The following is a 17,406-nucleotide window of genomic DNA, read 5'->3' as shown; positions in this document are numbered from 1 at the left end:
CATTCATGACTCATTCAGTAAAGTCTCTGGGGGCAAATTAAAGAAAGTTTTGCTCTTTATCCCAGTCATGTGGATATTCGTGACAGTCTGTTCGAATAATTGTTTTGAGTGTTTGGTGGCATCTCTCTAAAGCACCCCGTGACTGTTGGTTTGATGCTGAAGATTCTAACTGCCTAATACCCTAATTGATCATACTTCTTGAAATACCTTAGGCTTTACATTCGAACCTTGACCCGATTGAACATAAAGTGATAACCCATATCTCGAAAAGAATTGTGCTAACTTTGCTATTATTATTCTAGCATTAATTGTCCTCACAGGAATGGCCTCTGGAAATTGAGTAGCCATATCCATGATGGTAAATATGTATTGAGGTCCAGATTTTGATTTTGGCCAGGATCCTACAGAATCTACCATTACCCTGGTTCCTCAATCACTGGTATGGGAACTATTGGTGCCGGTGTTGTGGTAGGTTGCGGTTTTCCTACCATTTGACAGGTATGGCATGTCCTACACAATTGTCTCACATCTTTTGGAAGAACTGGCCAGTAATAAGGTTCATTTATACGTGATTTGGTTTTCTGAACTCGTCTAAGCTGTGCAAAAGGAATGTCATGTGCTAACCTTAATAATCTCGAGTAATATTTAGGTGGTACCACTATCTGTTCAACAACTGTCTAGTCTTCATCCGCAGGTCTATGAGACAGTCTCTATTCCCTCCTCACAATAATATAATAGCCTTCTGGAACGCCTTTTGCCTCAGCTTCTGTCAGAGCCTTTGTGATATTTGGTATATCTCTGGATCAGCTTGCTGTAATGTAATGATAAATCCCCTAATAAGGTTTCAGATACTTGGATATCTGTTTGTGCTGCCACGTATACCTCAGACAATGGATCCTGTTTAGCTTTTGCTCGGGTGACTACACACGCAGGAAGTATTCCTGGAAGTTGTTCATGTAATTGCTCTGTTTCCATAATTCACTTGGTTCCTCTGTAATTGTAGGCAAAACTGATTCTTTTGATCTCGCCAAATCATTTCCTAGGAGTCGATCAATTCCCTTGATTGTCTTACTGTGGACACAGATTTAAGGTGTTTGGTAGAAGGATTAGAGGGGGCAGGAGGAAAATCTTTTTTCACCCAGAGGGTGGTGGGTGTCTAGAATTCACTGCCAGGATCAGTGGTGGAGGCAGAGATCCTCAATTGTTTTAAAACGCACCTGGACATGCACCCAAAGTGCTGTAACCTGCGGGAATGTGGGCGAGGTACTAGAAGGTGGGATTAGTTTGGGTGGATGGCTTATTCGCCCAGCGCAGACATGATGAACTGAATGGCCTCCTTCAGTTCTGCATTTTTTCTATGTTCTATGTTCTAACTTGTACAGTTACCATACCAGATATTAAGTCACTCTCCAGGCATACTTTATATAAAGATGCGGGTATATACTCCCTGCCAACTCCATTAAGTAAAACTTTAGCATTCCAGGCGCTCTCTGGTAGAAACGTTATACCTTTCCCCAGTAAGTTTGGGTTGCTCCTGTATCCCTGAGTGTAATGACATGTCTTCCTACCTCACCTAAAGGATGCGCGGTTCCTTTTTCCTTTGAAAAAGAAAATCATAACGTTCGGGCATCGTTTTCTTAACGTTTATCCTCACTTTCATTCATGTATCTTGTTTTAAAGCTGCTGTTTAAAGCTCTAGCCTGGTATGCTATCCTCTTAGGCAGAGTCTTTTCCTCTGCGCAAACTTTGTGTACCCTGAGTCCTATGGGTTTACCTTGCGATTTCCAGCATTCTGAACGAAGATGTCCCGTTTTGTGTCAATGATAACACGTTGGCTTGCGAACCTCACTTCTATCCTCAGCACCTTCCTTTCTGACTTCAGGAGGTGCTACTTGGGCATTTCCAACTGTTCATTCTTGTCTCCGGACACTTACCTTCCTGTCACTCTCCCACTTTCTATCATTCTTGGGTTTTCGGGGGTGATGGACAAAAGGTTTTGCTTATTCACAAGGTCAAAATCATCCACAACTTCCGCTGCCTGCCTAGATTTCAAAATTTTCAGGTTATCTACATAGGTTCACAACACTGCAGGAATGCAATTTTTAAATTCCTCTAAGCGACTTAATTCCCGAAGGTTCTCATATGTGGTGTGTGTCTTTACTGCCCGTATCTACCGGTCAAAATTAAACTGTTTCACCCCCTCAAATTCTACATTTGTCTGCCCAGCCAATCTCTGTCAGTCCTGAAACTTCTGTCCATAAGCTTCAGGGCCTAACTAATACGCGAGGAGAATAGGATTTTTGCCTTCTCACACTCTGCAGAAGCCTCTTCAGGAAGCATCACATAAACTTCATGAGCTCTGCCAACCAACCGGCTTTGCAAAATCATTGTCCAGCTTTCCTTCGGCCACTTCATATGTTTGACTATTTTTTTCATAAGATAGGAAAAAAGTGCCTCTACGTCCCTTTCCCCCAACGTAGGAACCGCTTTTATAAATTAAACAGCTTTTTGCTGGGTCCTGGGCTGAATTCAGATTCCTCATGACCCGAAATTTCCCTGGATTCAAGACTATCCCTTTGTCTTAGTTCCATCATTGTTCGGCTAAATTCCTTCTCCTTCTCCCTTTCCTCTTTTTCAAGTGCAAGTTTTCTTAATTCGTTTCCAGCCTCAAGTTTTCTTATTGTTATTTATTTTTCTGTTTCCTGTTGAAGCTCCAGTTGACTTAACTGCAACTGAATGTTTGCCAATTCTGCTGCATCAATCTCTGACTTAGTACGTTCTTGTTACTCGTATTTTCCTTCGAATTATTAGAATTATTGACTATTCGGTCAATTATCGCTGCATTGATGACTTTCAATTCCTGAAAAAGGAATTTCAATTCCTACCACAATTTTGCCGCCAATTCTTTTCATTTATTCTGAGTTAAAGGTGTCAAGCCACTGAGAGAAACATTTTCGTTTCCCTAGAACTCTGCTGCAACTGCTGAGCCATTCCGATGTTATAGACTCTACCTTATTATTCAAGAAAAATCGTTCCCTTTTTTCATAATTGGTGTTAGATTTGGATCCTGACAACCACGTTTCCAATTAATATGATCCCAAAGCCGACAGCAATTAATATGCTGCCAGACACAAGATCCAAAATTTTATGCTGCCCAAGAGACAAGTAATTAATATGATTCCAAACATGAGACCCTCAATTCATCTGATTCTGATCTCAGACGAGCCACCTAATTAATATATTACAACCGCGGTATGAGCAATACACTGTCAATTCAGTCCCGTCACTCCACAGGTCGCAGCATATTCTTAAGCTTTCACACCCAATTGGAAAACTGCCAAAATAAAGACTCTGGTAACCCCAGAATAAAAGAGACCAAACCAAGTATCTTTAGACACCAACAAATTAACTATTTATTGAAACAAAAATCTTAAACACTATTAAGATAAATCTATGACTAAAGACCTGATGATTTTAAACTAACTCCCTGCATTCGCACACATGCATTCAAAAGCAACAGTAGTTAACTAGTTTTAAAATTAGTGTTTTCGAAATTTAGCTGCTTCTCAAGAACGAATAAAATAAGTATGCCTGTGGATTACCTTCCTGGTGGATGAGGCATTCTAATGTGGAAGTAGTCAAAGGCCCATCGAAGTCTTCATGAGGATGGATGCACTGGTTTGTTCTTCACATGCGTTTAACTGTTGGGCTGCAGGAGGCAACAGCAGTTCCTTCAGCAATACAAACGGTTTCTTGAAAAAAAGGAATTTCTTCTTTAGGCAATTAATTCGGCCCGCAGCTCTCTATAGAATTTTTGCTGAGAGAGAATAAATAGCTCCTTTCTCTTCAGTTCGTTTCGCTGGTGAATCTGTGTTCAGCCACTTTTTTTTCAGTTTTACACACAGTTAAGTAGTAACATTACACCATGTGACCTCTCTCTCCCGCTGCCGCCTAGGTAAAAAAAATGCAGCATCTGGCACACTGTGCCTTAGAAATTCCAGAACGTTCTCTCCTTTAAAGGTGCTCTATTTTTAACAGAGTCTTAAAGTTGCACATTGCAGGCGAAAAAACGAGACATGTGCATGACGCATTCCATACAATTCTATATCATAACTTCTGTGTGAATCCTCACTTACACCTCACTATATATAAAACGGCAGAATCAAAATGTGGATTTAATACCACTGTAAATTGCACCATGAAGACTAGGAAAGCATTGTCAGGACTAACCCATGTGGCCTATATGGGAAAGGGGAGATATTGCTTAACCACCACAGCGAAGGAGTACCAGTATGGACATAAACGGACTTGTCCGGTGAACAACAGTATGTTTTGGTTCAACCCACAATTACCAACCCGAGTAGGGAAGATGGAGTTGGTACAGATACATGAGCAAAAGACAGAAACGATAACTGTGACACAATGTATCAAGGAGGAATTGACAAATTAACTCAGAGAATATGAATATACTATTCAGCCATTGCTCACACGCTTGGGTAAAGAGAGACAGCAGCTGGAATCCATTGCAAGCTGGATCAACAGTCGAAGATGCGACAAGATGAGATTGACAAGATAAATGATTCTACCTGGAAGGAGTACTTATGGAACTGGGGGTCAGACGTGCAGATACACCCCTGGTTTAGAATTATCTCCCATGTCCTGATAGCGCTTTTGGGTATCATGGTGTTAGATTTGACGTACTTAATTTGGCAACTTAAGAAATTAATTAGGCAATGCAAGAGGATGTATGAATACAGGTTGGACAGCTACCCGAAAAGCAATTAGTGTTCGAACTTGCTCTGTAAAAGGAGGGACAATTAGTTATGCCATAAAAAGGGTAATTGTATAACCTTTTCATATATACTTAAAGTGAGCAAATAAATGATCAATGTACTTTATGAAATTGTATTATGTTTATACAATCGATTATGTAACAGTGATGTTTAAATGAATTTTTAATTGTACAAGTGTACCACCTTTTATGTTGTAAGCAAGTATTTGAAGCCCCTGCAAAACATATGCCTTTACAAAATTCCCGCTGCCCCCTTGTGATATAAGCAGGCAACGTATTGAGTGCGACCCCTGCGGGTGTTGAAGGCTGTTTCGAGACAAATAGAGACCATTAAAGGCACCGAGGTGGGATCAAGGGAAGGATTCTTAAAAGGGTTGTTGAAGAGTCAAGAGGGGACTGTGAGAACGGAATTTTAGAATTTTAAGAACAGAATTTTATGGGGACATTTAAGATGAGATTAATCAATCATGTATTGCTCGCTTGGCCTTGCGGCTGGTACAGCGCAATGGCAGGAAATAAACTATGCTCCAATGACTACTTTAAATACCTCTCCCCTCCACATACGATGAAATTGTGTTATCATGGTATGATAAAAGGAGGGATTGTTGGAGAATTTTCTGAGCTTTGCTAATTAATTCTTAACTTTGTAAAAATAGAGAAACAGGACGCAGCTTGTAGCTAACCTAACCAATGATCAGGAAATGTAGACAGAGCAACTGACCACAATCATCTGGCTTAGGAAGGGACAGAGCTCATGATGGATTTTGGGGAAGTTAAAGCAGAGTGTTCGTTACTGACTCTTCCGCTTTTATCATGTTTGTCCAACCTAGCCAGAAGTAACGGCCAAATATAGTACCTGGAGTGTACGTTAAATAGGGAACAATAGCTTGTTATGCTCGAACTAACGCTCTACTGACCTCGGACATTGCAAAGGGCACAGAGCTGCAGGTGGTCTTGTGGTTGTCCTGTGTTTGATGCTTAAATGTGAAACTGCTAGCTCTGCTTCTTTTATACTATATAAATCCACGGCGATTTGTAGCTGGCGGGAGCAGCACTGGACTGCATTTAGGTAAGGTGTGCTCCCCCATGATATCATGTAATAAAAAGTTTGTTCTCAACGTCTGAGTCCGGAGAATTTGTTCAACAATTGGGCACAATCTGGATTTTCTTCAACAGTCACATGGAAGGACAAGGGCAGCAGATGCATGTGAACATTACAACTTGCAAGCTTCCCTTCAAGTCACACAACATCCTGGCTTGGAATTTTATCGCCGTTCCTTCACTGTCGCTGGGTCAAAATCCAGGAACTACTTTCCTAACAGCACTGAGGGTGCACCTACACCACATGGACTGCAGCAGTTCAAGAATGCGGCTCACCATCACCTTCTCGAAGGCAATTAGGGATGGGCAACAAAAGCTGTCAAACCAGCGATGCCCACATCCCATGAACTAATAAAATAAAACTGTATTTAAAAAGATCAGTGGTCCTAATACAGAAGCCTGTGGAAGACGACTTCATACTTTTAATCTGAAGAACAATTGCCCCCCACATCTCTTTGCACTCTCTTCCTCAGCAAACATCATATCCAAACTGTCATTGGCCCTTTACTCCACCGGTTTCAGTTTACCAGACACGTTTCGTAAATGTTAGTTGATCAAACACCTTTATAAAGTCCATCTACATGACATCAACTGTACGTCCTTCCTCAACCCTACCTGTTACTTCATCAAAGAACTCGATGAATCTGTTTATCATAGAATCATAGAACAGGTCCAGCAGAGGGGCAGGTATTTACACCATCTTTTCCGTGCCAGCTCTTTGCAAGTACCACTCACCTAGTCCCACTCCTCTGGCTTTTCTCTGTAGCCATGTTTATTTTTCTGCATAATTGCCCTATTCTTTTTTGAAAGCCAAGATTGAATCAGCCTGCACCAACATCTCAGACAGTTTAATACAGAACCTAATGACTCGCTATGTAAAGGTTTGCCCTCATGTTGCTGTCATTTCTTTTGTCAATCGCCTCAAAACGGTGCCCTCTCGTTCTCCATCCTTCCAAGAATAAGTACAGTCTCTCCATATCTGCTATACTCAGACAACTCTTAATTTTGAACACCGCTATAAAATCATCTCTCAAATTTCACTTATCTAAGGAGAGCAGAACCAACTTTTCCAAACAATTCACATAACGGCATTCCCTCCTTCCTGGAACTATTTTATTGAATCTTCTCTGCACCCGCTCTAATGCCTTCAAATGCTTCCTAAAGTGCGTTGCCCAGAACTGGGCACAATACTTCAATTGAGGGGAACCAGTTTCTCATGCAGGTTTATCATAACTTCCTTGTTTTTCTACTTTATGCCCCAACTTATAAAGCTCGGGAGACCGTTGGCTTCATTAAACATTTTCTCAAGCTGCCCTTTGAACGTCACTGACTTGTGCACATATAACCCCAGGTCCCTCTGCTCCTGCAGCCCCTTTAGAATTGCACCTTTCATTTTATATTACATGTTCTTGTTCTTCCTACCAAAATAAACCACTTCACATTTCTCTGCATTAAGTCCATCTATTTTATATATATACATATATGTATATATAAAAGAAGGGCTGCTACCACTAACTCCTGAAGATCTCCACTGTATACTTTACTACAGTCAGCACTGCTTTACGTTTCCTGTCACTCATCCAATTTCATATCCATTCCGCTACTGCAATTTTTACAAATGTGTTCTAACCCCACCAAAAAGCCTGTTCTATAGCTCATTATCAAATGTTGTTTGGAAATCCATGTTTCCACATAACCCTCATCAAACCTTTCTGTTACCCCATCAAAAAACGCAAGCATTTATTATTCCATGATTTCCCAACCAGCCAATATTTCTTCCTGGAATATGGTCTCTGAAATTTCCCCCATCATTGACATTCTGCAGGCTGGCCTGTATTTACAGGGTTTATCCCCCTCCTTTTTATTCTACAGTTTTACATTTACAACCCTCCAGTCCACTGGCACAACTCCCATATTCAAAGAGGATCGAAGGATTCTGGCCAATGCTTTTGCTTTTTCCACATTTCCTTCCCTCAGCAACGCTCAAACATCTCCTCAAGACTGGGTAAATGGTCTACTTTATAGTTGTACAAAAAGTGTTGAATTGAAAGGAATTAACTGAACCTGTTTTTTCAGTCTATAATTAACATCAGTCTCCATGGACCCTAATTTTGCCACTGGAGGGTTTCCCTTTTCTATTAATAAGGTACTCTTTACAGTGTGCTATCCCATAGAGTCAGCGGAGGCATCACACCTGGCAGTAACAGGGATCAGCGGCCCTGGAGACAGGGAGAGGATAGATCAGGATATGAGAATAATAGATTGGAGTGTTAGAAAAATGGGTGAGAATCTGAGAACAAGAGATTGGAATGTTACAACAATGGTCAGGAGTTTCTCCCCTGCCTTTGACTTTCTTTCTGCATTTTATGATTGGCTAACATTGGATCGCCGAATCTATTTCGCCCTTTTAACGATGCAAACGATGTATTATCCCATCCTTGCTATTGTTGGTGTCGCTGGTAAGTGCCTCTCACAAGTTATTGATTCTATAAATTAAGCTTAACTTCAGTACTGTTATTGTCATTTACTCTGTCTTGCTTGTTGATATAATTGTTCCTGGTAACTCTCTGTGTCCAGCTATTAGATCGTGATATTTGATTTAACTGTATTATTTTCTTGGCACTTGCATTTTGGGAAGACTAAATCTATTGTCATTGATTTCCATCAGAAATTCTGTTCCCGATCCACCCACTCCATCTCGCGCCCTGGCCAATGTCTGAGAATGAACACGACTGCTCACAACCTCGGTGACCCTTTGTTCCTAAGCGAAGTTCGAATCTCTTAGCCTCTGTATCAGCAAAATTGCCGACTGTCACCTTCATAATATTGCACGTCTCCACCTCTCCGTCAGCTCATCTGCTGCATAAACCCTCATACTTGCCTTTGTCGAATCCAGTCGAATATTCCACAGTTTTTCTGGCCACCATCACAATTAAAAGCCTCCTTAAATTTCAGGTCATCCAGGACAATGCTGCCTAATTCACACCAAGTACAGTTCATCCATAACCCCTATGCTCACTCACCTATCCTCGCTCCAGGTCCGGCAATGTTACAATCTTAATATACTCATTCTTGGGTTAAAATCTCTCAATGGCCTCCACCCTCCGATTAGGCCCATTCCCCTGCACATTTACCATATTCCAGGCACTTCTTGTAGTTTGATTATTTATCATTCCCTTTTTATGGTGAATTTCTTTCTCTGTGGATCTCTCTCTGGCCATGATTTTGGCCTCCGTAGAGTCACTGGGATCGGTGCTGTGGAATCCACGCTGGTGATCATTTCTGTTGTGGCCTGCACGCTACCCATGATGGAGAGGGTGCTAGTCCCTGAGTAACCTGCATGGACTGGCAGCGGGAACATGGTCTGAATTTGGCATCAATCAGGCGTTCTGGCAGCTTTCTAACTTGGTCTGCACTGACCATCTGTGTTAGTCACTCTCAGCTCAACAGGCTATAGTTACAGTGTATCTCTGTCTGCAACATGACAAACAAATGGAGCACAGGCTGCAGTGAGGGGCTGCGCAAAGTATGCGGAGGGTGGGGGGGGGGCGGTGCTCTGCCCTACCCAGCCGGGTTTCCCGAGAGTACTTTTCCTACATACACATAACCCAGGAGCAGTGTGTGAGGTGACTCTGATTCAATAAGGAGGTGGTTACAGAGCTGTGCCACCTGCTACATTACGACCTGAAGCCTCACACCAGGGTGAGGACAGAACTGCCAGTGACCATTACGTTCACATTTTCATTGAACTTCTGTGAATCTGGATCTTTCCAGGGAGGAGCAGGCGACATTTTCAACATCTCCTAATATGTCATCACTCGATGTACCCGGAAGGTGATGGAGGCATCCCATATGGTTTTTCTCCTCAGTTGGGAGAAGCAGGATGAGAAGACCTGTAGTTTTAACAGGATGGCCGGATTTCCGCTGGGGTATGTGGCTCTGTGGGGCCTCCAAGTCAACGGGGAGAGGTACAGAAACTGATATACTCAGTGCATGAATGTGCAGTTGGTGTGTGAACATGCCCAGTACATCATGTTTGTAAATATCCACTAGCCTGGAAGAAGCCACAATACCTTCATTATGAAGTAGTCAGCCCTTCCCCGCGTCTTCAGCTCTCCATGTAAAAAGAGAAATTGTCTCCTCGGAGACATATCCCTCTATACGCGGTTCATTTTCCACCCACCCACCATTGCCCCCACCCCATCACTCAAAATGCAAGGACATCAAGTATATAACGAGAGCAATGCAGTCACTAAGAACATCATGCAGAAGACCATCGGCTTCCAATGACTGAACCGTTCAGGTGGAGCCCTCCAGTAGACATTGAAGCAGGTGCCCAAGTTCATGGTGTTCTGCTGCACCATTCATATTGTTGCCATCATGAGAATACAAGTATTGCATCCAGGAACTCAGAGGACACCTCAGGAAGAGGAGGCAGAGAGGATATTTTCTGGAGACCTTCCACCCGAAATGTCCGTCATAGAATTCCTGATAAGATTCTGGTTCCAATAGGATCATGTAACCATATAACCATACAAATTAGGAGCAGAAGTCGGCTATTCAGCCCATATAGCTTGCTCCACAATTTAATGCTATCATCGCTGATCTGTTTTCTGTCTGAAATTCCACATTCCCATTTATCCCCGATAATCTTTCGTTGCCTTTCCAAACAAGGATCTATCTTACTCAGCCTTAAATGTATTCAATTACCCCACCCCCACCACCTTCTGAGGCAGAACATTCCAAAGTCACATGACCCTCTGAGAGAAAAACATTCTCCTCGTCTCTGTCCTAAATGGGCGACACTTAATTTTCATCAGTGCACGCTCGTTCTGGACTCACCCGCAAGAGGAAACATCCCCTCCACATTCACCCTGTCAAGACCGTTCAGGATCTTATATACTTCAGTCAAGTCTCCCCTCACTCTTCTAAGTTCCAATGAAAACATGCCCGACTTGTCCAACATTTCCACATAATACAACCCACTCATTCCAGGTATCAATCTAGTAAATATCCTTTGAACAGCCTCCAATGCATTTGTTTTTAGAATTAGAACATTCCAAAGCAGTACAGGCCCTTCGGCCCTCGATGTTGCGCCGACCTGTGAAACCATCTGACCTACACTATTCCATTTTCATCCATATGTCTATCCAATGACCACTTAAATGCCCTTAAAGTTGGCGAGTCTACTACTGTTGCAGGCAGGGCCTTCCACGCCCCTACTACTCTCTGAGTAAAGACACTACCTCTGACATCTGTCCTATATCTATCACCCCTCAACTTAAAGCTATGTCCCCTCGTGTTTGCTATCACCATCCGAGGAAAAAGACTCTCACTATCCACCCTATCTAACCCTCTGATTATCTTATATGTCTCTATTAAGTCACCTCTCCTCCTCCTTCTCTCCAACGAAAACAACTTCAAGTCCCTCAGCCTTTCCTCATAAGACCTTCCCTCCATACCAGGCAACAGTCTAGTAAATCTCCTCTGCACCCTTTACAAAGCTTCCACATCCTCCCTATAATGCAGTGACCAGAACTGCACGCAATACTCCAGGTGCGGTCTCACCAGAGTTTTGTACAGCTGCAGCATGACCTCGTGGCTCCGAAACTCGATCCCCCTACTAATAAAAGCTAACACACCATATGCCTTCTTAACAGCCCTATTAACCTGGGTAGCAACTTTCAGGGATTTATGCACCTGGACACCAAGATCTCTCTGTTCATCTACACTACCAAGAATCTTCCCATTGGCCCAGTACTCTGCATTCCTGTTTCTCCTTCAAAAGTGAATCACCTCACACTTTTCCGCATTGAACTCCATTTGCCATCTCTCAGCCCAGCTCTGCAGCCTATTTCTGTCCCTCGGTAACCTACAACATCCTTCGGCAGTATCCACAACACCACAGACCTTCGTGTCATCCGCAAATTCAATAACCCACCCTTCTACACCCTCTTCCAGGTCATTTATAAAAATGACAAACAGCAGTGGCCCCAAAACAGATCCTTGCGGTACACCACTAGTAACTGAACTCCAGGATGAACATTTGCCATCAACCACCACCCTCTGTCTTCTTTCACCGAGCCAATTTCTGATCCAAAGCTCTAAATCACCTTCAACCCCATACTTTCGTATTTTCTGCAATAGCCTACCGTGGGGAACCTTCTCAAACGCCTTACTGAAATTAACATCCTTCCTTAAACAAGGAGACAAAAACTGTACGCAGTATTCTAACTGTGGTCTCACCAATGCCCTGCATAACGGAAGCATAACATTTCTACTTTTATTTCCTCTTGTAATAAAGCGTCTCATTCTATTTGCCTTCTTATTAACTGCTAAAACTGCATGCCAACCTTTTGTGACTCGTGCAGTAGAACACCTAGATCCCTCTACACCTCGGAATTCTCCAACACTCCCCCTTTGAGAAATACTCTGTTTTTTTTATTCTTCCTGCCAAAATGAACAACTTCGCATTTTCCCACATTATAATCCATCTTCCAGATTGCTGCCCACTCACTCAACCTATCTCTATCAGTCTGCAACCTCCTTATGTCCTTTCTCACCATGGCTCCCCCATTCACCACCATTACACCCATCTGAGATGCACCATCACAGCGTCGCCTTGGTCATAATAGTGCAATAATAAACCACCAGCAAAACCCTTTACATTTACATAGTTATCAAACAACATTTTCAATTATACAAACAAAACTGATCTATTGACTCTTGTGTATTCGCTTGGTGCCTATTTTGCGGGTTCCCGCGACTTGCCTAGTGCTGATACACAGTGCTTCCCCAGTGGCTGCAGCATGGCTGGTGGAAGACTGACGACTTTCACTGGGGTAGACTGCAGATGGACTTGCAGGACGCTCTCGAGCAGCTGTGGGCCTTGAGGGCTCGAATTCAGACTGCAACACCTCGGCATGTGAAGCAGAAGCCTGGGCTGGCTGATGGGAAGCAGCAAGGACAATGATGGAGTAGCGGTGAAGGGAGAACAAATACTGACATCCTCAGAGAGGACAGCAGGTTTAAGCTCCACGAAGCCACTGCCAGTAACATGGGGCAACACATCAGCAATCCTAGTAATCTACTGGATAACAGATTGCTCGACTGCTGTGAGAGCCTGCAAAAACCTTTGAGCACTGAGATCCACAGCCATGATGGCAGCAGTCTGATCCTGCATGGCAGCAAGCATGGTTCTCATGACCTCAGTCTGAGCTTCCACTGTAGCACTGAAACGTTGGGTGTCTGCCGCCTGTGCTGCAGTGGAAACTGAGACAATGGTTACCAGACGCTGTATCATGGCTGGGTTCGTGAGAGCTGTCATCGAGTTAGTGACCAATTCCACAGCAGAAAGAATGGACTTCATGAGCCATATCCTCTGCGACATTGGAATTGGAATCCTCCATATTCCTTGATGGTGACAACAGACAGCCTGACAGGCCTGTCAATGGATATTGTCTCATCACTCTCTGGGCTGGATTGTATGGGCCCCGTTGAGTTGAGGTCGGAGGCGGTCGACTAGAGAATCGCGATGGGTGGTAGGGGCAGAGAACCTGTCGTCACCCCATCGCCAGGTGATCTTGCCGGGGAGAGGGATAGGCTGACGGTGACTTTCCCACCCAAAGGCCAATTGCGGGCCTTCCGTGGTCACCTAAGGGGCATTCCTGCTACCTCTGGGACCTCACGAGCCATGTGGGGGGGGGGGGTGGAGGGGTGTTTGTGCGTACCTCTGTGAAGTGGGGAGTGCACCTTGCAAAACGCGGGACCCTTCCTACTGGCTTGGTGGAATCTCCCTCCTCTATGGGTAATCTATGGACCACAGAAGAACATCCCAGGACACCCCTACCCCTGGGCTTTATGGCCACCCCTTCAATCCCCCACACCAGAGACTTCCAGACTGGCCACGGTGAACCCACCTCACTCACCTTGGGTCCACGTTCCAGCACTGAACTTGTGTCCAAGACCTCTGCAGTACTGAAAGTGACCACCTCTCCTGGTGCTTGTGCCGATACTGCTGAGCTGCCAGTTCTCTGAATGGCCAGCAGCTGTTGGAGGTAGGATCCTCATTTTTAAAGGGACTTGGATCCTAGCATAAGACATTTAGACAAAAAACAACGCAGGGTCGCTTTGGGGCGAGGTGGGGGTGGGTGGCACGAAGAGGTCGAGGTGTTGTTAACCCCGCCTTTCTGGCCCGGCGCTAGGAGCCACGCCTGCTACACATATCCAGCCCCATATCGCTGTGATCGCCTCCTGTCCCACCACACACTAACATATCTATGTTCATCTTATATTGGCCTCTTGTGCATTCCTGATTTTAATATCGTCACCATTGGTGGTAGCACCTTCAGTTGTATGGACCCTAAGCTCCAGAATACCATCTCCGCGCCTCTCCTGCTCACTTTATGTCTTTAAAACACTCCTTGATGCATATTTATTTGATCCAGCTTTTTGTCATCTTACCTACAATCTCCTTATGGAGCTTGGTATCTTATTTTGTTACATAATGCGCCTATGAAACATCTTGGGACATTTTACAACATTAAAGGTGCTATAGAAATACAAGTTGTGGTTATTGTTGCTGTCCAGTCCATCACCCTGTCTATGCACTCATGAATTCTATTACTATCTTGCTCGCTCATCACTATACTTCCACGCTTCATGACTTCTGCAAATTGTGACATTGTGAACTGTAGCCTCCCCTTTCGGTAACCTGTGGCCCATGGATGGACCCTTGGCAGCAAAGGTGATTCTCCCTGAAATACCCCCGCACTAAGCGAGCACCATCACCCACTTTCCAGGGGTTACCATACTGGCACTGGCAATCCCAGCCAACTCACCTGGGGTCTGGGACTCCAAGGCTGCTAATATCCCAGGTGTGGTATTGTACCAACAGTAGTCCCTGCTCCCTGACTATCCCCTGCTGCAACACTTGATTTACTTCTGGTCTGGGACTCTAACAATGGACCTGGTCCCAGACCCGTTGTAGTACCGGAACTGGCACCGATCAGCTGACTGTGCGTGGTGTCATCGCCAGACTTACCTATTGGTCTGGGGCACTATGGGTCTAGGATGTAATACTGGCAGTTCCACTGCTCTCAGTGGCGTTGCCGATACTAGTGAGCAGCTGGCCATGATTGTTCAGCAGCTTTGGCAGATGGGATTCCCATCCTTTAAGGGATGTGGACCACGGCACCAGGCAGTTAATTGCTGAAGAGCCACACGGTGTGTAGGCTCTGAATTTCTATGACAGGCCCGCCGTCAGGAACCCCACTGGCTCCACTAAATTCAGCTCCCTGTCTCCAGCAGAAATTCCTGTCACTGGGAAAATAATTCGATGCATACTGAATGCAACAACAAATGTGCAATTGTCATCCTAAACTCCTTGAAACTGCTGTTTTCACTCCCAACCTGGAGTAAAATATCCTGATAATTTCCCTTGTTTACTTTTATCTTAATGACGATTGAGATTATTTGTTTCATTGCTTTTTCAGTGGACTCATTCCCAATTATTCCTTTGAAATAATTGAATTCCGTGCTGCCTATCACAGGTGGGGGAATCTCTCAGTCAGTCCAACATTTAATTTCCTGCTCAAGAGCGACGTGCAGCAGACGTTGTAAATCTGAAATAAAAAACAGAAAATGCTGGAAACATTCATCAGGTCTGGCAGCACCTGTGGGGAGAGAAGCAGACTTAATGTTTCAGGTCAATGACCCGTCATCAGAACTGGGAGAGTTTAGCAATGGATCAGATTTTAAACCAGACAAGGAAAGGAGGGAGGGGGATGATTATGATTAACATTGATTTTAACATGTCAGTATCATCCTCTTTTCATTTAATCTCTCCTGCCTTCTATTACAACACTTCCCTTGATCTTTCAGCTTCCATCATTTCAGTACATCACTGGATACAGGAACATATTTGTAAATCTCAATAAGTCCTCAATCAAACTGGCAACTATGCTCCTAGACTGATGTATAATTTCTCTATTTATTCCCCTTCCTCACAGTTAACTTGCTGATGATTGGGATCTTATCTCGGGGAAAATGCGGGCTCTCCAAATGTGTCACTCGCTACCTGGTAGCCATGGCAGCGGCGGATCTCCTGGTCATTATCCTGGACCTGATATTGAGACACATTCCCATTGTTTATCCGGAACAGTTTCATTTCCTGTTGTCCATCCCCGTGTGTAATGTCCACGCTATCCTGCTTTACACAGCCACAGACTGTTCTGTCTGGTTCACCGTCACTTTCACCTTTGATCGATTTGTGGCCATTTGTTGCCAGAAGCTGAAAAGTAAATATTGCAGTGAGAAAACGGCGGCTGTGGTTCTGGGAACAGTGATTGTGCTGAGCTGTTTAAAGAACATCTTCTGGTATTTTATGTTCACAGGTCGGTATTTGCTGTGGAACATCCCATGGTTTTGTGATGCAGCAGAGGATGCTCGAAATTCTCCTGTCTGGGGAGCAATCGAGTTCCTCCATTACATTCTAACACCGTTTGTCCCATTTATGGTGATTGTACTGCTCAATGCTCTCACCGTCAGACACATTTTAGTGAGCAGCAGAGGTCGCAGGAGACTCCGGGATCATAGCAGTGGGGACAGATGCAAAGACCCGGAGATGGATAGCCGAAGAAAATCCATCATTTTGCTGTTAATTATCTCGGCAAATTTCATTCTGTTATGGGCAGTGTTAATGGTGTTTTCGATATGGAGCCGGATGTGGTATTTGGGCTATCACTCTGTATTTCTACCCGAGTTTCTGCGGGAATTGGGTTTTATGCTACAGCTGCTGAGCTGCTGCACAAACACTGCAATTTATGCCGTGACCCAGACTCAGTTCAGAGTGCAGTTGAAGAATGTGCTGAAATATCCCTTTACTCCAATTTTTAAATTCATTCAATGTTGAGATGTGTGCGTGAGATAGAGACAGACCCGTTGTCGGTGCGAGAGAGAAATGCAGGGTGTGTGTGAGAGAGAATCAAGCAGGGAGTGGGTGAGAGAGAGACAGACAAGGAGCGTGTGCGAAAGAGACAGACAGAGAGTTTGGGAGAGAGACCGTTCGGGAATGTGTGTGAGAGAGACAGACAGAGATGGAGTGTGAGGGAGAAAGACAAGGTGTGTATGTCAGAGAGATAGACAGGGAGTGTAGGAGAGTGAGACAGTCAGGGAGTGCGTGAGAAATAAAGAGACAGGAAGTGAGTTTGAAGGAGAAAGACAGGGTGTGTGTGTGAGAGAGAGGGAGACAGACAGGGAGTAGTGTGAGAGAGACAGACAGGGAGACTAGGTGAGGGAGACAGACAGAGAGCGTGTCTGTGTGTGAGAGAGAGAGAAAGGCAGGGAGTGTGTCTGAGAGACAGAGACAGACAGGGAATGTGTGAGAGAGACAGGTAAGAAGTGTGTGAGAGAGGAAAACAAGCAGGGAGTGCGTGAGAGATTTATAGTGAGAGTGTGGGAGAGACAGAGAGGGACTGTGCGTATGAGAGTGAGGTACAGTGTGTGTGAGAGAG

The 17,406-nt window shown here is 44.2% G+C and overlaps 1 protein-coding gene across 1 annotated transcript; it reads left to right on the top strand.

Moving 5' to 3' along the window:
- The first annotated feature begins 8,171 nt into the window (after positions 1–8,171).
- LOC137359805 (probable G-protein coupled receptor 139) lies at positions 8,172–16,805 on the top strand. Its single transcript, XM_068025502.1, has 2 exons — positions 8,172–8,352; positions 15,904–16,805. Exons 1-2 carry the CDS (start codon positions 8,172–8,174, stop codon positions 16,803–16,805), a joined length of 1,083 nt encoding a protein of 360 aa, XP_067881603.1.
- Positions 16,806–17,406: the final 601 nt, after the last annotated feature.

The sequence above is a fragment of the Heterodontus francisci genome, unplaced genomic scaffold (assembly GCF_036365525.1).
Source record: "Heterodontus francisci isolate sHetFra1 unplaced genomic scaffold, sHetFra1.hap1 HAP1_SCAFFOLD_93, whole genome shotgun sequence".
Classification (NCBI taxonomy): Eukaryota; Metazoa; Chordata; class Chondrichthyes; order Heterodontiformes; family Heterodontidae; genus Heterodontus; species Heterodontus francisci.
This window is presented reverse-complemented; position numbering and strand designations above follow the sequence as displayed.

Bases quoted from the DNA above. Each gene is read 5' to 3' on its own strand.
- LOC137359805 (XM_068025502.1), top strand. From the start codon at position 8,172: ATGGGTGAGAATCTGAGAACAAGAGATTGGAATGTTACAACAATGGTC. The intron at 8,353-15,903 runs GTAAGTGCCTCT...CCTTCCTCACAG, and splicing joins TGCTATTGTTGGTGTCGCTG to TTAACTTGCTGATGATTGGG.